Raw genomic sequence first — 21,889 nt, 5'->3', positions numbered from 1 at the left:
TGAGGTAAGAACAGCCCATAAATTATTATCACTGAAGACCCACAGACTAACTCTATGAATTTCTTTAAGAACAGTTATCCTGGCCTTTGTTTTGGTAGAAAGTGCCATCAAGTCACAGTTTTCAAGGCAAGTCACAGTTTTCAATGCACAAGATGTTCAGAGGTGGTTTCCCATTTGCCTGCCTCTGTGTCACAACCCTGGTATTCCTTGGTGATCTCCCATCCAAATACTAGCCAGGGCTGACCATTACAGAGTCGTTTACCTCAAATGTTTGAATTGGTTAAGGAAACAAGATCTGTTTTGAGATATTTAAAACTGAATGGTATGTCCACACTATACATCAAACCAATTTTAAAGCTGTTTAACTGCAATGCCTTCTACAACTAAGGAACTTTGGGAATTGTAGTTCTGTGAAACTGTAATTTAGGAACTGTAGTTCTGTGTTGGAGTTCTCCAACAGAGCAGTCTTACCTAAAAATAATCACAAACTGAGGAGACTGAAACAGTGATACTCATGCTTGGGAGTCACATGCGATTCGTTGACAGATCGCACCCCAAGAGTGCTTGTTAATGGTACCCCATCCTCTTGGAGAGGAGTGACAAGTGGAGGACCTCACGAATCTGTCCCGGGACCTGTTTTGTTCAACATCTTTGTAAATGATTTGGATGAAGGAATAGAGGGAATCATTTGCAGATGATACTAAATTGGGAGGGGTAACAAATTTGGTAGAAGACAGAGTTAGGATATAGGATGATCTTGACAGGCTGGAAAACTGGGCTAAAACAAATAAAATGAATTTCAATGGGGATAAAAGTAAAATTCTGCATTTAGGTAGGAAAAATCAAATGCATAATTATAGGATGGGGGAGACTTGTCTTGGCAGTAGTATGTGCGAAAAGGATCTAGGGATCTTAGTAGACCATACATTGAACATGAGTCAGCAGTGTGATGCAGTAGCTAAAAAGACAAATGCAATTTTGCGCTGTATCAACAGAAGTATAGTGTCCAGATCACGCAAAGTGATGGTATCGCTTTACTCTGCTCTGGTTAGACCTCACCTAGAGTATGGTGTTCAGTCCTGGGCACCACAATTTAAGAAGGATCTAGACAAGCTGGAACATGTCCAGAGGAAGGCAATGAAGATGGTGAGGCATCTGGAGACCACGTCCTATGAGGAAAGGTTGAAGGAGGTGGGTATGTGTCAGCTATGCTGCCATGGGGGTGGGGAGGTTCATTCTCTTCTAATTGCCTTTGCATTCCTTATGTGCCTCTTTGCAGCTACGACGCTTATCTCTAAGTATTGCAGGTGGTGATGTTGATGTCTGGTTTTCTTGGGAACCATTTTGTTCCCAGCTTCAGCGCTAAACAGCCAAAGCTCTATCTCCCACGCGCGGGAGGATGGCTAATTGGCCAGGGCAGTGGGGGGGTGCATACGAATTCCCTTTATCCTATTGTGCCCATGGGCAGCCATCATTCTTAACAGTGCCTATGTTAATGCATCTATAGCTCTTCAATAAAGTATTACCTTTCATGAAAGTGTGTACTACGTTGTTGGCTGTGGGTTCTGACAGTATGTTTATCCTGGAAAGGAGACAACTGAGAGGTGATATGATAACTGAAAGGGGGTGTATTTAGAGCTGTTCTGAATCTCTGCTGGAGAAGTACCTAAGCTTACATGTAGGAATTCCTAAAATTCTTCGTTCTACACAGAGCTTGCTTCGAAGAGCTGCAAAATAGATAACGGGAGGCCCAAGCTAGCTAAGTAGGAAAAATAATGGAATATTCCACTGAACACGAGGGCTTTACAGGTGTGGGGCATGGGAAGGGGGAAAACTTTGCTTAGAGTTAGGTAAGATTGTGAGGGGGCGTGGCCAATCCACCCAGCCAGATAGATAGGAGTATAAGAATTTCTGTGCTGCGCCACAGAAATCAGAGAGACGACTGGAGACTGCCTCTAAACGTCTCTCTCCATGCTTTGCAAATCATGCTTCAATAAATGCTGTACTTGTTGAGAGCCTCCGTGTGAACTTCCTGCTTGACTCCCGTGTCCGGTTAATCCACGTAACAAACCATCTTCAAGTATCTGAAGGGCTGTCAGACAGAGGACGGTACAGTGTTGTTTTCTGTTGCCCCAGAACATTGGACCAGAACCAACAGGTTGAAATTAAATCAGAAGAGTTTTCAACTAAACATTAGGAAGAATTTCCAGACAGTTATAGCAGGTCCTCAGTGGAACAGGCATTCTCAAGAGGTGATAGGCTCTCCTTCTTTGGAGGTTTTCAAAAAGAGGCTAGATGGCCATCTGTCAGCAATGCTAATTCTGTGAACTTAGGCAGATCATGAGAGGGAAGGCAGGAAGGGTTACCTCAGTGCTTAGTTCTTGTGGCCCCTTTCTTACACACCCAGGGAAATGCTGACCGCCACTTTGGGGCTAGGAAGCAATTTTTCTCCAGGCCAGTTTGGTTGGAGATCCTGGAGGTTTTTTGTCATCTTCTGGGTGTGGAACAGCGGTCACTGGTTGGGGTGGGGGGGAGGAATTTGTGAATTCCCTGCATTGTGCAGGGGGTTGGACTAGATGATCCTGGCGGTCCCTTCCAACTCTATGAGTCTATGATTCTATGCCACCTGTAGCTCTTCTGAGAAATGTGGGACGTTCCCATATTTCAAGAAGGTGAACAAAGCAGACTTCCAGTTTAAGTGTTTCGCCGCTCGGATGTGTCTCGTCTCGCTCAGATGGAGACGCGCCGAGACCCGGCTAACGGGAGGGGTTCGAGTTCACCTCGGACACCCCCCCAAGGTCTCTGTAGGAGACCCCCAGCCTGGGGAGCTGAGGAGAGCCTCTTCCAAGGGGACACCCAAGGAATTGAGGCTCACCTTCTTCCCTGATAGGTACCGTTGCCGCGGAGCCAGCATGGTGCCCAGAGACGGCTGTCGGAGCAAGCGATCATGACCAAACTACTAAAAAGACTTCCAAAAGATCTCCAAGGCTACAAACTGTGAGTTAAGCAAAGCTCAGGTGAAAAATAAGCGAATGGAGCCTTGGTAGTAATTGGAAGCGCCTAAGTTTGAAGCGCGGGGGGAGGAGATTCCAAGCCCCCCCCAACATAGGAGTAAACTGTAAGAAATGGTTTTAAAACTAAAATAGACTTTGAGCCAAACCAAGCACATAAGAAGTTAAGCGAACACAAAGGCTGCTAAAATATACAAAGCTGAATTAAAACATATAACTTTTGCTTTGTTTTGGAAAACTTACTTCTTGTTGATATTATGGCTGGGAGAGGACGGAGAGCACCGGAGAAAAAACTGGTGACCGGAAATAACATACCAACAACTCCCTCCCAGAACCAGGAAGAAGAAGAAGAAGAGATTGGATTTATACCCCGCCCTTCACTTGGAGTCTCAGAGCGGCTTACAAACTCCTTTCCCTTCCCCTCCCCACAACAGACACCCTGTGAGGTGGGTGGGGCTGAGAGAACTCTGACACAAACTGCTCTTTTTCAAGGACAGCTGTGCCAGAGCTTGTGACTGACCCAAGGTCACATCAGCAGGTGCAAGTGGAGGAGTGGGGAATCAAACCCGGTTCTCCCAGATTAGAGTCCACACACTTAACCACTACACCAAACTACAGACTTTTCTTCATTGTTAGCAAATGCACTGTGCCTTCTAATGGATCAGATGACTACTCTCAACACCAAACTGGATAATGTGCAAAAACAGTTAAAGCAGATGGACAAGAGAACCACAGCAACTGAGAAAGCGTTGAAAAAGATGGAAAAACAGACTGAGAGTATTAATAAAAGAGTGGATGAAGCAGAGAAGGAGAGATCCTCGGATAAAACCCAACTAATACAGCTCCAGCTGGAAAGATCTATGTATGTTCTACGTTTCCATGGAATACCTGAGGATAAGAATGAGGACTTAAAGGAACTTTTGGCGGTTGCCTTGGCCCCACTAATGGATTATAAACAAGAAGACTTAATTAAGGAAATGGATGTGGTGTACTGGACTTATCCGGATTTTATAAAGAAAAATAAATTCCCAGGGGAAACTTACTTAAAATTCACGAAACGATCAACCAGAGAACTGGTGCTAAAGTCAACAATGAGGAAATCCTTAAAAATCAAGAATGAAGAGATAAAAATTGTTGAAAGATATCCCATTTGAAGTAAGAAAATGGAGGAAACTATACAGGATGCTTACTCTTTCACTGCAAAAAATGGGTATAGATGGCTATTCCCGGAAGGGTTGAGTTTTAATTACCAGGATAAAAAATATAAAATTGACTCTGTTCCAAAAGCGGAAACATTTATGGATCAAATGTTTAATGTAACAAAGAAGCAGAAGGAAAAGAATTTAAAACCGGATGTGGAGGAAGAAGAAGAGGAGTCCTACTCACAGAACTCAACAAGCCAAACTTCCTCATCATCAGAATCATCTGAATCGGAGAAAGGAGAGGCCACTCCCAAACTGCAGAAAACGAAGAAATCTAAGAAGAAAAGACTCTAAAACTAAAGCATGAGTGCTAACGGCAGTAAATGTGCCAAGCTAATAACTTTATATTTTTATAATCGAACTAATCTCTGTATAACCTGTACTAATAGGTTAAAAAGATCTATTCTTTGAGCTTTTCAGATTGTGATTTGTATTAGTCTTTACCATATCCCCATATGCAGTAGGAGATTTAGAATAGAATGGTAGCTTTCCTTCCCCTATCCAGTAGACTATATGTATCTAGATCTCCCGAACCCATTTCCCGTAGTAATAGTGATAGGATATTAGTATTCCTTTCCCATTTATGTAGTGTGTAGTATGTAGAAAATGCAGAAATAAAAAAATTCCCCTTTGGGGGGGGTCAAAAAAAAAAAGAAGAAGGTGAACAAAGCCACTGCATGGTGAGCTTCTGATTGGCAGGTGATTCTCACCTTGAAACAGCCGCTACTAGAGAGCTGGAGGACAGGTAAGCTGTAAGAGCTCCCTAAGGTACAGACTTGTACCAGGGATGGAAATAAACCCAATAACCCACTCCCTTCTCTGCAGCCTCTGTGCTCTCATCGCAACACTCAACACAGTTGCCAAGAGGAGAGCAAGCTGGTAGAAGAAGAGAGAGTAAAATGACCACCACCATGGCAACCACCCAGGGGGGGGGGAAGCAATTTGGTCATGGGGGAGTTGTCACTCTCCCTTTTCCACTGCTGGCTTGCTCTCCTCCAGGCATCATGGCAATCTTTGCGAGTCATGGAGTGCCACTGAACTAAAAACATCCTTAGAGAAGCAAAGAACATGGATACTCTGATAGTTTGAGAAAAGCCTCCTGCTACTAGTAATGCGACTTATTAAGGCATCTAATGACTGGATGATGCCCAGCAGAATAAATTAAGGCTACACAATCATCTTGCAGTAATCTCTTTCTGTTTCAGAAATTATCCCTCCTGGAGGAGGCAGGCAATTGACATTGGTAGATGACTGCAGTTTGGGCACAAACATGAGGACTCTTAATGCTATCACCGTTTTATACCTCTTTATGTAACAAAGGATCTTACACATGAATGTTTATGCCACAATGAATTTAGCTAGCCTTAAGGTGCCACAAAAACCTGTTGTTGTGTATCATTCTTTCATAGCTCTATTTCTCCTTTCTTCAGCAGTCTCTTCCTGTCCGGAAGGACTGCCACATGACTAAGATGAAGCCACCATTGTTCTTCTCTGTTCATACAGAGAGAGCCTTGATTCATCAAGATCCAGAGCAGCCCTTCTCAGACATTTGATTCTGGGGCAGCAACCACATGTCATCATCTCTTGAAAAAACCTGCTCTGGACCCGGCCGAATTGGCCAACTATCGGCCGGTGTCCAATTTGCCCTATTTGGGCAAACTTATTGAGAGGGCGGTGGCGTTACAGCTGCAGGGCTTTCTGGATGATGCTTCCGTCCTAGATCCCTTCCAGTCCGGCTTCCGCCTGGGGCATAGGACAGAGACAGTACTGGTCGCTCTTACTGACGACCTCCGAAGGCATCTGGATTGAGGCGGTGTGGCGGCACTGTTGTTGTTAGATCTGTCGGCCGCGTTCAATATGGTCGACCACCAGTTGCTGACCCACCACCTCGCTGACGTGGGGATTCAGGGGCTCGCCCTTCAATGGCTTGCCTCTTTTTTCCAAGGTTGGGGACAAAGGGTGGTGATAGGAGAACAGCAGTCCCGGAGACACCCTCTTGAATGTAGGGTGCTTCAAGGGGCAGTGCTCTCCCCGATGTTGTTTAACATCTACATGCGCCCCCTTGCCCAGAGTGCCCAGAGGTATGGGCTTGGGTGTCATCAATATGCAGATGACACCCAGCTCTATCTGATGTTGGGCGGCCCGTCAGGCTCCAGTCCAGAAGATCTGCACCGGGCATTGCAGGCTGTGGCTGGTTGGCTCCGACTGAGTCGGCTGAAGCTAAACCCGGCGAAGACGAAGGTCCTGGGCCTGAGTCGGGGCGGTCTGGGGTTGGGGCTCCCTCTCCTGACCTTCGATGGGGTGCCTTTGATGCCAGCGCCGGAGGTTAGGAGTTTGGGAGTGCTCCTGGACTCCTCGCTAACTATGGAGGCCCAGGTGGCAGCCACTGCTAAGTCGGCTTTCTACCATCTTCGGTTGGCTCGGCAGTTGGTTCCTTTCCTCAGCCGCGATGACTTGGCCACAGTGATCCATGTGACGGTCACCTCGAGGTTAGACTACTGTAACGCTCTCTACATGGGGCTGCCTCTGTTGCAAATCCGGAAGCTGCAGCTGGTGCAGAATGCTGTGGCCAGGCTGTTGATGGGTCTCCCTAGTCGGGACCATATCCGGCCTGTGCTAAAAGCACTGCACTGGCTGCCAATAGCGTACCGGATTCGCTTCAAAGTGCTGGTTCTTACCTTTAAAGCCCTATATGGCCGGGGTCCAACATACCTAAGGGACCGCCTTTCCTCATATGTTCCCCTGCGAGCACTACGGTCGGGGACGCAACATCTCCTGACGATTCCAGGCCCCAAGGAAGCCAGGCTGGCAGCTACCAGGGCCAGAGCTTTCTCGGTGGCGGCTCCTTCCTGGTGGAACGAGCTCCCGGAGGAGATCCGGGCCCTGTGGGACCTTGTGCAGTTCCGCAGGGCATGCAAGACGGAGTTCTTCCACCAGGCCTTTGAGTAGGAGCCGCCACTATTGTACCATCACTATCGTACCATCATTAGTTTACCATCATTATTAACTGGCCCTGTGAAGGGAGAACGACAGCGTCACGTGGAACTGATAGCACTGATTGGATGTACCATCACTGAGATGCCATCTTGATGGAAGATTATTTTGGAACATCTAGAGCACTTAATATGTTGTAATGCTGTAGTGATGGTTTTATATGGTTTTAACTTGTTTTACGTGTTGGCTTATGCCTACCTGTGAGCCGCCCTGAGCCCACACTGCGGGAAGGGCAGGCTATAAATTGAAATTATAAATAAAATATAAATAAATAAACTTGTGATCCTCCTAACCAGGGCTCTTTTTGTAGAAAAGGCCCAGCAGAAACTCATTAACATAATAGGCCACACCTGACAGCAGCAACTCATTAGCATATTAGGCCACACCCCCTGACAGCACAGCTTGTTGGCATATTAGGCCACGCCCCGATGCCTTCCCTTGGGGAGCCCGGGCAAGCCTCCCCTTGAAGGGAAGGAAAGGCAGTTTAAACTGGCTTGCTTGGGCATCCTGCGGCTGCGGGGAGCCCGGGCAAGCTGCCCCTTAGACAGGCCAGGGGAGGCATGGGGAGGCATTTAAATGCCTCCCCCCCCCCGCAGCCTACATGCCCCGGAGTTGCTGGGGGGAGTCGCTCTCCAGGCCTCCCCTCTGTAGCCAGGCACGCAGAGGTTTTGGCTGTATTGGGCATGGCCTACTCTGAAGCCAGCCAGAACTCCGTTCCTGTGCGTTCCTGCCCAAAAATAGCCCTGCTCCTAACACACAGAGTCACCATCATGAATAGGGTAACCCTTGTATTTTTTCATGTGCATACAGTTTCAGTAAATACATCAGCATACCCAAAGTCTGGTCGATCCTAAATTGGATAGAAAGGTGGCACATAAATGTTTTAAATAAAGAAATAATCCAGTGTTCTGTTTGTATGCACATTGCGCTAATCAAACAAAATGCGGATCATGTATACTGGAAGGATCACAGGTACCACATGCTCTGATTTCCTTACATGAAGTAACATTTTAAATCTGCAGCCTATGACTCCTATAATCACTAGAAGGAATTGGCTTTTTTCCTTTTTCTTTAACAAAGCCCAAAGCAAGGGAAAATCCCACCCCCTGGCCTCCAATTCCCCTACAGCGCTCTCTCTCATGCATATTCAGGAAAAAAAATAGAAAATGGGAGTATTTGCTCAAAAGGAAAAAACAAAACATCAATCTTTGTAAAACTCCTCCTGTAATGCAATAATTACAAAATACTGTTTGTAAAACTATTCAGCACTTTCCTCTGCAAAGTGCTACCCAGTCTCCCTAATTTCTTTTTCATGGATATTAAAAAAGAAATGAGATGCATCTTGGGAGGGTTTTCAACCTCCTCTGATCCATGGCTGGCCACTGTCACTTAGACCACGTAAGGTTGGATGAAATATAGTTCTGTGTGCATTCAGAACTCAGACTGAGAAAGTGTATTATCACACTCGAGGAGTGCTGGTGACAGGTTCACAGGTACATGACCTTATGCAAATATTCAACAAACCTACAGAGTCATGCATTCAGACTAACAAGGGCAAAGGATAAAAGGGGACAAACAATCATCAAGACAACTCCAGAAAGGAATTTCCCAGCATTGTAGTATATTACAGAAGCACTAGATCTTTGCCTGTGCAGGAGGCTCACTCCGTCAGCAACAGCTCTTCCCCCCACCCCAGTCCCACTCCTATTGGTTGTTGGGTTGTTGGGGGGTTTTTTATGATCAGCCTCATGTTTAAGCATAACACTGACCAGATGTCAGCAATTTTAGCAATCTAGTGCCAAATAAGTTTGGAGCCAATTCAAGGAAACAATTTCTCCCCTGGGGGGGGGGGGGAGAGCTCCACATCCCCATGACCAGGAATGCAGGGAAGAAGGGATGCCAAAATGCTGAGGTAAGGGCTTATTAATAGCACAGACCAACTTGATGGGCAGCCCCTATTGTAAGCAGCAAGCAACCTCCCACCCGCCCCTTCCTGGGTCTGTATAGAGCAACCCAGGGCAACAGGGCTTCCAAGGATGGATCTTTCATAACTCATCACACAGAATCATCCCGCTCCTTCTCAGCACCATGCACTAGAAGCATTATATCTAGGCCTCGGTTTCTTGTTTGAACATACAACCAGAAGAGCCCCCAGAGAAAGGCAAATATAAGCTGCAATTCTAAAACCACTTTTTAAACTAACTCCAGAGCTAGTTCTATTGGTCAACAGAGTTACCATTCCTAAAATAAACTGGCTTCAGAAAGCTTGAAAGGGCAAGAAGGGACTCAGAACACAAAGAGTCAGGCTGCTGCCTGTTTTAAGTAGTCCTCGCTGTTATGTATTAAGTTCTGCATTAGCTTGAGGGCTGCTAGGAGCAGGGGGCGGGGCTTATTGCATGTGCTCGCCCCCTGAGCTCCATACTGCCGGAGCTCCGTTGCTGTGCGCTCCCGCAGGAAATGACCCTTATTTTTTCCTTTCCTTTTATGATATAGCTCTTTTGGCCACAGCCTTCAGTCTGACCCCACACAGAGGAGGGGGAGAATCTCACTCCAGTAACAAAAGTTTGTTGTTGTTTTTTAATTTTAAGCTGGGTTACTAAAAGGTGACCTGGTAATATATGGGTCCTTATCTTGTAGAAGAAAAGAAAGGGATCCTTTATGATTATGAGAATCATTGGGCATTCCTTAACCTTATTTTTTTCCTTAACCTGGTTCAATTCTCTGTTTTCTTGGGGTTTTTTCCAGGCGTTTTGCCTTATAAGCCAACCTCTCACATACGCCTTTAACGTATCCCATATTGCTACCTCTGGTTGTATATTTTCTTTGAAAAACATTTTAAATTCCTCCTTGGATTCAGATATGAATTTTTTATCTTTTAGCACCAAAGTGTTCAAGGCCCATCTTTTTCTTTTTGGGATATCTGTTAATATGCACATGATTGGATTGTGGTCAGCATATGTTGCTGGTAATATTTCAATCTCCTTGATGTCATTAACTGTTTCCACGGAGACCCACAACATGTCCAAACTAGACCATGATTTGTGTCTATTGGAATAGAAAGTAAAGTCCTTCCTATCGAAGTTCTTAGTTCTCCAGGCATCAATAAGCTTAAATTCTTCCGCAGTTTTAAGAAAAGCTTTTGGTAATTCATTACCTTGTTTCTGTTTTGTACTGGAGTTTTTCCTGTCAATTAAACTATCAAAAACCGTGTTATAATCTCCCGCTACACAGATCTCATCACATGATTGTTTTGCCAATATTTCTCTCAGTTGTTTATAAAAAAATTTCTAAGTTCTGATTTGGCGCGTAGATATTGGCTATCAATGTCAATTTATTCTGTCTATGAATTTGGATCAATACCATTCTTCCGTCCTCCCATTGGAATATCAGCTCTGGTTGTAAATTCTCCTTAGCATAAATAACTACCCCCCCCTTTTTTTCTTCTTATCCCAGGGGGATCAGGACACTAGAAGCCCTCCCACTATTGACACCCGCCCCCAAGCACCAAGAACACAGAGCATCCCCCTTGCCCTGGAGTCCCTATCTATACCTTGTAGCTACTAGCCACCAATGGACCTCTGCTCCATATGCTTATCTAATTCCTTCTTGAAGCCGTCCATGCTTGTAGCCGCTGCCACCACCTCCTGTGGCAGTGAATTTGGATCTTGGTTTCAATACAGAAGGAACAGTTTTGTATCTCCAGGAAAGGATCTTTGATTAATATGCAAGAACGTTAGCAAATCAGTTGTCTGAAACCAACTCAAGCCACCTTTCATCCCAGCGTGAGCATTTTGCTTTCCCTGGATGGCAGCAGAAGAGAGAGTAGGCCAACATTCTCCACATTCTGTGTAGCTGCCTGGCAAAGCTTGAGCACAGACCTTAAAATAGAGATAATGTTTGCTCCTGTTCCCCTTAAACCCTTCAAGCCCTATGCATCTTGAGGGAACCCAACTCATATAACCAAGGCTATATAGACACAGAGAAAAGGAAATGTACATTAAACGGAGGCACATGAGAAGGAACAGGGCATGCAACGGTGATACACTAGAACTCAGGGATGGCCAACATCTGTATTCCAGGAGCTATTTATTCTTCAGACCTGTTTTGGCTCCTGACGTGCTCGGGGGAAAGGTAGGCATAATAATATTTTAAATAAATAAACAGACCCTGTTTCAGGAGTCAGCACTATTCAATCCCCTTCATGGATGGCCAGGATACATAACAAATTTGGTATCAATATGGGCCTCATGGATGTGTAGCACACATATTTGGATGATATGAAGCCACTGACTTGGTAGGAGAAAGGGGTAGAACGGAGGATAGAAAGAGCTTCACAAACAATTCCCTTTAAGAGACAGACTGGCAAGGGGATTTGCTTTTTTTTTTTTGCAGTAGAAGATTAAGATTTGATAGGGACTCTAGGGAAAAAGATAAAGCTGGTGGAAGTCTGGTTCAGTCCTTGGATCTCCAGTTCAGAACCCAAACTGCATAAAATATAACCATGAAATCTGCAGGGTAGACAGTTTGGGAGTTGACCTGTACAGTTAGGAATGTAAACCTCAGTGATCCCTTGCGTGGAAAGTTTTCACAGCATCATTAGCCACTGCCAGAAATGCGCTGCACTGACATGAAAACAGTTCATGGGACCAGGGCACAGTCCGTCTCTGGAAAACTCTCACATGTCATGGCCGTTGCATGGAGCTGCCACTGTAAGGAACAGCGGTGGCTGCATCATGGCTTTTGCTCAAAAACCATCTTGCCCCCAAACAAGAGAAGAGGATACCATAACAAAAATATAAAGACTTTATCCCAAGGTGTTAACAATCTGCCAGTGCCATCCTAAGCAGAATTACACCTTTCTCAATCAATTGATTTAAATGGCCAGTGCTACGAAAACTGGAGGGAGGAGGGAGATGTTTGAACTTGTGTACAGATGGGGAGTAGGGGGATGTCGCTAAAGGCTTAATGGAAAAGGTGGGTTTTTGTAGAGGAATATTTTATTTATTTATATGCATTGGTTTCCTGCCCCTTCCTCTAAGAAGCTCAGGCCATCACACACGGGATTATCCATTGCAGTACAACTCTGTGAAGTAGGTCAGGCTGAGGCATAGTGACCTGCCCGAGGCTATCTGATGAGATTTATGCCTCTTTCCCTTCAGTCCAAATCCAGCACTCCGCCCAATGCACCATACTGGAGGTCATGAACAGGGAATATCTGATAATAGATTCTCTTCTCCAATCATACTCATTATTTATTCTTCAGTCCTGTCCCATTTTTAAGGATTCAGATTCTTTTCTCTGTGTTTTCCAATAGTGCCAGTGAATGATATGCTGTAACTACTCAGCGGATTGTGGGTAAAGAAAGTAGGAAGTAAATTTATAAGCAGGAACAGATGAAAGAGCTGTTAATTGTTGGAACAATCTTCAAATTTGAGAGGAAAGGTTAGAGAGTCTGGCTATGTTTAACGAGATAAAATATTAAGAGAGGACTGAAGGCCCTGAGAAAGGTGTAAGGACATGCCAAGGTCACTTCAGGAGTTTATGGTACAGTTAGGCACTGAAGTCTCAAGAGCATGCCTTTTAGCAGCCAAGGTCACCTTTTGTGTGTTTGAACTTCAGGCAATATCTCTTTGAATACCTATGGTGTGGTACTTGTCACAAGACTGGAATCAGTTAAATGCTGTTGTATTTCATTCAGTCTTCATTTGTAAAGGTGGCTGTGTTTGCTTTCAGTACCTCTCTTGTGTTTTGCTGTAATGGGTTGGACCTATAAATCTGACTGAATGGCAGTAGCAGTGATGAGGAAAACAGTATACATGTATGTGTGTGAGATAATAGCCTAACCTGGCTGGCAATTACAATTTAAATCGTATGCTCCAAACTGTTATGGTAGCTGTTTTGTTCGGTTTTGAAACTTCATCATGTCTCTGTACATTCTAGTATATTTTATATGTTGTGGGTGAGGACGGCTTAAAACGTGGATGGGAGGTTTGGGCCCGGGCCTCTGTCATTCATTCACAGCGTAGCCCTTTCACGTGAGAATACATGTAACTTGTAACAATACATGTAATTTGTAAGGGCCAAAATGAATGACTTCAAAGGTGATCGAGACTAGAATTTATTTATTTATTGTCACATTTGTACCCCGCCCTCCCCGCAGAGCAGGCTCAGGGCGGCTTCCAAGTCACATAAATACAGAATAAAACATACATAATTAAAACACAAAAATAATACAATACAAAGTGCTGGCAGCGATTAAAAATTCAATTAGATGGAATGCTTTCAAATGGATTCCCAACAGTACTAGATGTTCTTCTGCTCAACAGCTCTCCTGGCAGCTGCTCAATGGTAAAATTATGGGCCGGGCACTACAGTGGCGGTGGCCCCTAATTAAATGCCTGGTGGAAGAGCTCCGTCTTGCAGGCCCTGCGGAACTGAGAAAGGTCCTGCAGGGCCCTGATCTCCTCTGGGAGCTTGTTCCACCAGGTAGGGGCTGCCACCGAGAAGGCCCCAGCCCTAGTAGCAGCTAGCCTGGCCTCCCTCGGGCCAGGGAGGGTCAGCCGGTTTTGAGACCCAGACCGTAGTGCTCTCTGGGGTATATATGGGGAAAGGCGGTCCCGTAGGTATGTTGGACCCCGGCCATATAGGGCTTTAAAGGTAAGAACCAGCACCTTGAAGCGGATTCGGTATGCTATTGGCAGCCAGTGCAGTGTCCTTAGCACAGGCTGGATGTGCTCCCTTCTAGGGAGACCCATCAGCAGCCTGGCCGTGGCATTCTGCTCTAGCTGTAGCTTCCGAATCCGCGACAAAGGCAGCCCTATGTAGAGAGCGTTACAGTAGTCTAGTCTCAAGGTGACCATCGCATGGATCACTGTAGCGAAGCATGGATCACTGTAGTTAAGAATTCTTAACATTTGTGGCCCAACATGCTATTCCCATGTTTCCCACAAAGTATGCTGTCCACACTTTAACTTGTACAATCCATACACTTACAGTGCAATCCTATGCAGAGATACTCTTGTATAAGGCCACTGAAATAGTGGGTTTAGACTGGAGCAACTTTGTAAAGGTTCTCATGCTGTACCACAATTGTTTCAAACAGGTTACATGAAAACTTGCACAGTCAAACATAAAAGCACTTTCAGACAGTGATCATTTTGTAGGAGTTTACAAATCCCTTATAAGTAAGGTAGGAGATTGAGCTGTCCCTATTAGATTGCAAAAATAGTCCAGGATCAGCACAAAACACTTTTTTAAAGTTAAAAAAAAACCAGTATAGCAGCCAGGATGAGAAGAGTTACAAGACATGTGAGGACCACTGACAGCATTAACAGATAAGACCGGTACTTTTTAAAAATGAGATACTGGTTTTAGCACTAAAAAAATCCCTACTACCAACAGTAGCTAATAATCTTGCAAAGAACTAGACAGTAAGGTCCCAATCAAGAGGTCTGTCATACACGGAAGTGTTCACGGAACTCCTGGATAAACAGGTTTCTTCATTCACTTCTGTGGAAGGGCCAACTATTGTACACGAATTCCTTCCCGTGCACAGAGCTACCTTAAATAATAGGGAAACCGGCTGCAGCAAGTGTGCTAGGGCTCATTAGGGATATGCTCAGCTTGTTTCTTGGAAAGATGAGATACAAACGCCAGAGGAGCAGAGCTTTGTTGTCTTCTTGCAGGGTACCAATCATAATGATGCCTCTGTCTAAGATTCAGTCAAAGGATACACTTGTCTTGTTTGTTTCAACCTTCTTACATTCTCCTGTCTTAACTTGGCTCCCCACAGTATTGATTCCTCAAACCGTCCATCACTGCTGATATGGATTTGTCCACTGTGCTAAGTAATCCGTTCACATTCCAAACCTACAACACAATCCTAAACAGAGTTACGCCCTTTTAAGTCCATTTAAGTCAATAGGCTTAGAAGGGTAAAACTCTGCCTAGGACAGCACTGCTAATCTTGCCTTGAGTGGCATCCTGATGTAGCTGTTGCAAAGGCCTTGGCTTCTACAAACCCCTCACACACATGCATCCCAACCATCCACTTTTGTGGTCACTGCCCTGAAACAGATTTGAATAATCTGTTCTCATCCCTTATGTTCAGAAATTGTTCACTGAATGCACCTTCTCCTTCTCTCTGCTTTCATCTTTGCTATGGCATACAAATAAAGGTCAAGACCTAATGGAATACCTACAGCCACCTTCCCAAAACAACCCTTCAATACTAAGGCCTCCATGGGTCCTTTAGTTTTGTCCAGAAAATCAGGAGCCAGCAGAATCACTACTATACATCAGCCAGGTAACAAAAGATGTGCTAGCCTCCTTATTCTCTTCTACAGTGAAAGGTAGGATAGAGAATGCAAAGAGGGTGGGAAAGAGACGACTCTCCCAGAACAGAGTATGAAAAGAGTTCAGGATAAGAAGGTGAAAAATAAAGAGTGGGTGAAGGTTGTCAAACCCACAGCTTAGCAAGGGCTAACATGGCAAGTGAAGCATCTCTGAGTAGCAAAGCCCAGAAGCAAGTAAGGTAGCATTTGGGAGACCAGAATATTATACTTTGCAAGGACAATACAGCAAATGAAGAGTCAGACATTCAGATCCCTTTGCACAATCAATGCAGCAGAAAAACTGCAAACAGCATAAGAAAATGTTTGAAGATATACAACAGGTACCACCAACTATGCAAAAATCCCTAACGGCAGACCGTGGCTGCAGTCATACCTGGCACATTGGTATTTTCTCAGTCATTGAGATTCTGGAATTCTTCAGACCAATGAATATCTGACGTATAAGAAAAGGCAGACCCAAAAGAAAACCATCTGCCTTTGAAACCAATACGGGAGGATCTGCCACTTGCCAAATAGCATCACATCCGGAACATATCTTCTCATTCAGCCGAGTATGTTAAACGGCTGCCCGTCGTAGACCAACTGAGGGGAAAGAGAAATTTTGAGAATGGGAAATTTGTCCCCTTGGGGTTGAGGAACACTGACCAGGTATAGCCAGGAGTGAGCCATGTTTGTGGTGCCACCGCAATTCCATTTGATGGGCTCTACTTCCCCATTCTGTAACTACAACGGCTGGGAAAGGCACGAAGAGCTTCAGTATCTCTTTCCTTGGTGGATGTCACCAACTTACTTGCTGACATTTGCCTACCAGGCTTCCAAGAAACCACTGTGGTCCAAAAGGGGTAGGCAGGCACCTGAGTTCATATCACATCCTAAGCTTTGAACTCACTAGAGTGTCTTGAGCAAATCTCTATGTCTTGGTCTCAACACCCTGTCTGTTAAATGAGAATAGTACAAGGCATGTATGAGGACTTAGCACCACTGTAAAGCACTCTTTGTACATCAAGAGCCAAGTGAAAAGGATCTTACCAATGCACAGAGAAAGCAAAAAGATTTCCTTGTAGCTGAACTCGTCTGCCCTGGCCATCCCCAATTGCTTCAAAGGCCATGACCTACTAATGTGAGTTAGTAAAGACAGAATAATTCTGAAGAGGCTGCATTTATCTTACATCCACTGATGAGGTAAGATCACTCTCCCTGAAGGCATCTGCAAACCTTTTCTGCTAATACAGCAGCCTTCCTTACAGAAAAGAAAAAGAAATAAAAAAGAACTAGGCAAACCGCCGTAGTACTGACCCAGGAAGGACTGTTTCAAAAGGCTTGCTGCAATTTTTTAAAAAGCCATACATATCAAGGTAGGTTCATTGCTTTCCCTCGCTAGCAGCTCAGGGCTGAGGTGTTCCCAGACGGTTTGCAACAAGAATGTCCAGATCTGGTGGGAACCTGGCAAATTTCATCTTGAAATAAACAGAGTGCAGGGAGAGAGGGGAGAACACCAGAAGAGCACCCCCACCCACCCCAGTCATCCAAATTACTTTCAAAGAAGACTCACATCAGACAGGAGGGGAAAGTAGCACAAACCACAATGTTATGGTAAGATAATCAGAGCAGAAACAAGCAGCTCTTACCTTGGCTTCACATTTCTTGTGACAGGAGAGGTTGCAACCTGTGCAGAAGCAGAAAGGGAGGGAGATGGAGGAGAGGAATTAGAAACAAGAAGCCTTTGGTTCCAAACTGAAACATTTACGAACTGAGGGAGAAAAGGGGCCTCACCCAGGAAAACGGAAGCAGGGCAAGAAAGAACAGATGAGTAAATCCCCCCCCTCAAAAAAAAGGAGGGGAAAAAAGAAAAAGGAGCCGCTTCTAGGCTTTTTGAGCAACTCCTGCAAGGGGGGGGGAGCTACACACCACACGCGGGAGGGAGGGAGGGAGGGAATGCAGAGGGGGAAATAACCCTCTCGGCACGCTGGCACCTAGCCAAAGATAGCCCAAGCTGCACAGGTACGGCAAAGCGCGCCAGCCCTATCCGACAGCTCCAGTCCCGGGGATAATACTAAGCACATTGTTTGGGAGCTGCCTGCCAGCCCACTGCAATGTCAGAGGCTACCCTGAGGCTCTGCATTTTTTTCCTTTTTCCACCCCCCTTTCGTGACTAAACTTTACACACACACACACACACACACACACACACACGCACACAAATAGGCTGAGCCCTCCCTCTGTTGGGGAGTCATGTTTCTAAGTTGTTAACTCCAGCAAGAATGTTGAAAATGTACAGGCTGTGCTCCCCTCCTCAGGAAGCAGCATCACTTTACGGTTATATGAATCTGGAATAGGACCAGGAGAAAGGGGGGGGTGTTGCTCCTCACCCCTTCTCTGGCCCAAAAATCTAGGTTATGAAACAAAAGGATGCACTTGCTTGGCCTAATTTTCCCAACCTACTTTGCTTTCCTTTTGTTCAAATTCTTGCTGTAAACTGTCTGTTGGCAGGCAGCAAGACAGCAAAATTATTATTTTATAATGTAGGGACATTTATGTATGGACATTAACAACGGCCGTTTATGTCATAATCGGCACAAGAACCCTGGGTGGTAAGTCACTATTGTTCCCATTTTACAGATAAAGAACAGGGCTTGACATAAGCCAGCCACTAACAATTTCAACCTAAGCGCGAGAGTCCTGCAGAACAACCCTAAGCACAATTATGGCCCCGGTCACACAGGCCAGATAACGCGGGGGGGGGGAGGCGTGGCTTTTCACACCGGCACAATTTAACATGCCAGAACGCAATCAGACGCCGCCATAACAAAGTGGGGTTTTGTTTGTTGGCGGGTGTTTTCAGTGTGCACTTGAGCGATCCCACATAGGTATTCCGTCAACAGCCCGTAGCAAACCGTTGCTAGTAGGCTTTCCCGGGTATTTTAACTCCGGATCTTCGGGCGGATGCTACGGGTCGGCGATGGGTGTGCTACGCTTGCCAGATGTGTCCTTGTGATCGCGCCCGTATCCTCCGCCCGACATTCGTGCCTCTCCCGCCGCAAATTCCGCGTGTGAACAGGACCAACATCTTTCTAAACCTATTGAATTCACTGGATCTAAAAATGTATAATTCTGTTTAGGAGAGCACTTTTAGTCTACTAAATCAGTCAACAAAACAAACTAGATTCCTAGGCACTACGCCAAGAGTCTAAAGTAAGAAGTTGATTTAAAAGTACCAAGTGTGAGGTTTGGGTTACCAATGTCAACAAGACTTCTCCACTATGACTTCCTTAGCAACTGTTCATACTATGCAAAAACCACCATTCTATGCAAACAAACCTAGGGCTGCCAGGTTGGGGACATCGTAGAGATCTGGGGATGGAGCCTGTGGAGAACAAGGTTTGGGGAGGGGTGGGGTATACTTAGTGCTTCCAGCAAGTCTCCAGTTTGGGCAGGGCATCCCCTGCCCTGAGCTCCCTTTGCCTGCCACCACTCCAAACTGGCCATGTTGCCAGGGTTCCTTTTAGCTTTCTCCTGCTTTCGCTCCAGGTAACGGTAGGAGAAAAATAATTTTAAAAACCTGGCAATGCCATCAGCATGATGACATCTCTTTTACGAAAAACCTGCAAGTGACAGCACGTAGCTCTAGGAATCTATGGTTTTACCACTGAATGTCCAACAATTCCTAGAGCTATACGCTGCCTCTTCTGGATTTTGCCCCAAAGCGATGTCGGTAAGCTGTCAGGGAAGCCCCCTCGCTGTGCCCCTGCCCCCACCCCTCCTGCCCACTGCTGGGCTCGGCCTGTCAATCCTAGGTAGACTCCCACAGAATCCGCCCTCCAAAGCAGCCAATTCCTCCAGGGAAACTGATCTTGGCAGCCTGGAGAACAGCTGCGACTCCAGGAGATCTCCAGGCCCATCTGGAGGTTGGCAGCTGTTGTGTACCCAGGGAGGTACACAGCACAAGGGAGCGAAGGTGGCCGACGTACCTCAAAGACTATGTCAGCGAGGGATAATCTGGACCAAGGGGGGAGGGGGGTACCCAGGGAGACCGCACACGTGGTCGGGCCCGCACGTGGCCATGCGGACTGGTGGAGCTTCGCATCCAAGAACAATAGAAGCAAAGGATCCAAGAACTAACCAACTGGCCAGCCCGGATCCTAGTGGGAACCAGTACAGGGAGTTGTTTGTAAATAAACCTACCACGGGTGTGGGTGGGGAGATCTCCAGGCCCATCTGGAGGTTGGCAGCTGTTGTGTACCCAGGGAGGTACACAGCACAAGGGAGCGAAGGTGGCCGACGTACCTCAAAGACTATGTCAGCGAGGGATAATCTGGACCAAGGGGGGAGGGGGGTACCCAGGGAGACCGCACACGTGGTCGGGCCCGCACGTGGCCATGCGGACTGGTGGAGCTTCGCATCCAAGAACAATAGAAGCAAAGGATCCAAGAACTAACCAACTGGCCAGCCCGGATCCTAGTGGGAACCAGTACAGGGAGTTGTTTGTAAATAAACCTACCACGGGTGTGGGTGGGTGTGTTGGGTGTGGTTAAGAACGGGAATATAAGCGGGCCATGGGTCCCGCAAGTTATCTCAAGTTCTCCAATGCATGAATAAAGTATGAGCTGAAATCACTACGCTATGCCTCAGTCTCAGGACTTTATAGCAGCCCTGCCCCGTGGTTACAGAAGACCAGCTGCAATTTCCCCCCCCCCAAATCTTGCTCCCGCTTGAAGGCATCTTAATCTCTCTTCCCATGCACTTGCATTTTAACACAAAAACAAAGCAGGCAGCAATGCAATAATTTCTATTTACTTTTCAAAATCATTTTAATTAGAACAATCTTCAATAGCTGAACACTAAAGCTGGTAACATTTTAACTAGAAACCAAGCATAAATTCTTGCTGTGCAGACAACACGGTCACACTTTATTGCTGGGTGGGGATTTCAACCAAAGTCTCTCCGGCCCAAGTCCAATTCTTTGTCCCTCAAGCCACAGGCTCTCATTTGAAGGAAAAGCAGAGGGAGACTTTTAAGCAAACTATTTAAGCTAAGGTTATACAGGTAAATATCCCTGCTAGTGTAAGAAGGGGGGGGGGAGACTTAGGGGAAACCTTAGGGGAAATACTGTTTCTCTTAAGCTGTCTCCTCCAGGTCTGAAACGTCTAATATTTTAGTGTCATTTAGCCCAAGAAAGAACAAGCTCAGGTGCATCCCTTTGGCTTACCTTTAAGATTCTGGCAGTGTATTCCATTTCCAACAGCAAGGTACTTGCATAAAGCACTGGAAACAGGCTGTGTGTATTTAAAAGTACATTCTCTAAAATGTTCCAGTCTGGAAGAGGAGGAGGGAGCCTTCATGTACATAACTGTAAACACATTTGTGGAATTTCATGGGGATACCTCACTGGCAAGAGAGCACAAAAGGGGGCCCAAATGCCCCACAGGCTCTCTCTGCTTGTCTCCTTCAAGCCTTCTGTGCAAGACTTGAGGTTCTGATAAAAATCATTTCCCAACAGCCTTTGTGCATCCCCCACCCCCCCCACCCCGCTCCCTCTGGGAAGGAGACTTCCCTGCTTCCTAGGTCTAGAACCATGCACAGAGGTATTAATTGCTGGAGCCTATCCATGGGCAGTGTTGATTCTGTGGGAACACAGGAAAGGCTGCAGAATTTCATTTAAGAAAACATGTTAAAAGTGTGTAAAGTAATGCGGCTGCTGGACTTCTAAAATTTTATATGATATTTTTTGTTTTATGACTTACTGTTTTTATCATATGATTTTTTTTAAGGGCTGTCAGATGGTCTTGGTTATTCGAGTGATAAAAACCCAGGGAAGAAATGTATCCTGTCTTTATATACAAAAGGATTTTCGCATGGCAACATTCTATGCCCGCCAAAATCAATTGGTTCTGTGATATGTCAATCACAAGGTGTCTCTATCCACTGGCTGCGTTGCCTGAGTTCTCTCCAACCCACTGCAGCCTAGGCCACTCTTCTCTGATTAAGCCAGCGTTTCAAGGTCATTTGCATATGGCAGCTGATTGGACTTCACTCCATTCCGCACCTCAAACTCCCCCCCACGAGACAGTTGGAACTGTCTGTTGCATATAGGACCTGCTGTATTCTAAGGTAAAATATGACCTCACCCACAACACATCACTTCCCCTTCAAAAGAAACAAACCCAATAACACAATCATGCCACACCGCAAAAAAGACAGATCACACCACAAGCAGAATACCACAAGGCAAAAAATGATAGGAAAAGGTGCCAGCAGTCACCCCATTACTGCCACAGATATGTACCTGAGAGCGCTTCAGAGGATGGTGTGCAGGTCCCAGGTTCATGTT

At 45.7% G+C, this 21,889-nt stretch overlaps 1 protein-coding gene across 1 annotated transcript in view; it reads right to left on the bottom strand.

The window, feature by feature from the left end:
• The window catches only part of TNS1 (tensin 1), a 432,414-nt gene that overhangs the window by 403,112 nt on the left and 7,413 nt on the right, over positions 1 to 21,889 (bottom strand). Inside the window, exons 2-3 of the mRNA XM_015410026.1 lie at positions 17,335 to 17,444; positions 17,190 to 17,227 (exon numbers count right to left, since the gene is read on the bottom strand). Of these exons, the coding sequence (XP_015265512.1) occupies positions 17,190 to 17,227; positions 17,335 to 17,444 (148 nt within the window). The remainder of the gene's footprint in view (positions 1 to 17,189; positions 17,228 to 17,334; positions 17,445 to 21,889) is intronic.

This window comes from Gekko japonicus, unplaced genomic scaffold, assembly GCF_001447785.1.
Source record: "Gekko japonicus isolate JY-2015 unplaced genomic scaffold, Gekko_japonicus_V1.1 scaffold219, whole genome shotgun sequence".
Classification (NCBI taxonomy): Eukaryota; Metazoa; Chordata; class Lepidosauria; order Squamata; family Gekkonidae; genus Gekko; species Gekko japonicus.
Note: the sequence above shows the minus strand (reverse complement) of the source record. Positions and strands in the feature narration are given on the sequence as shown.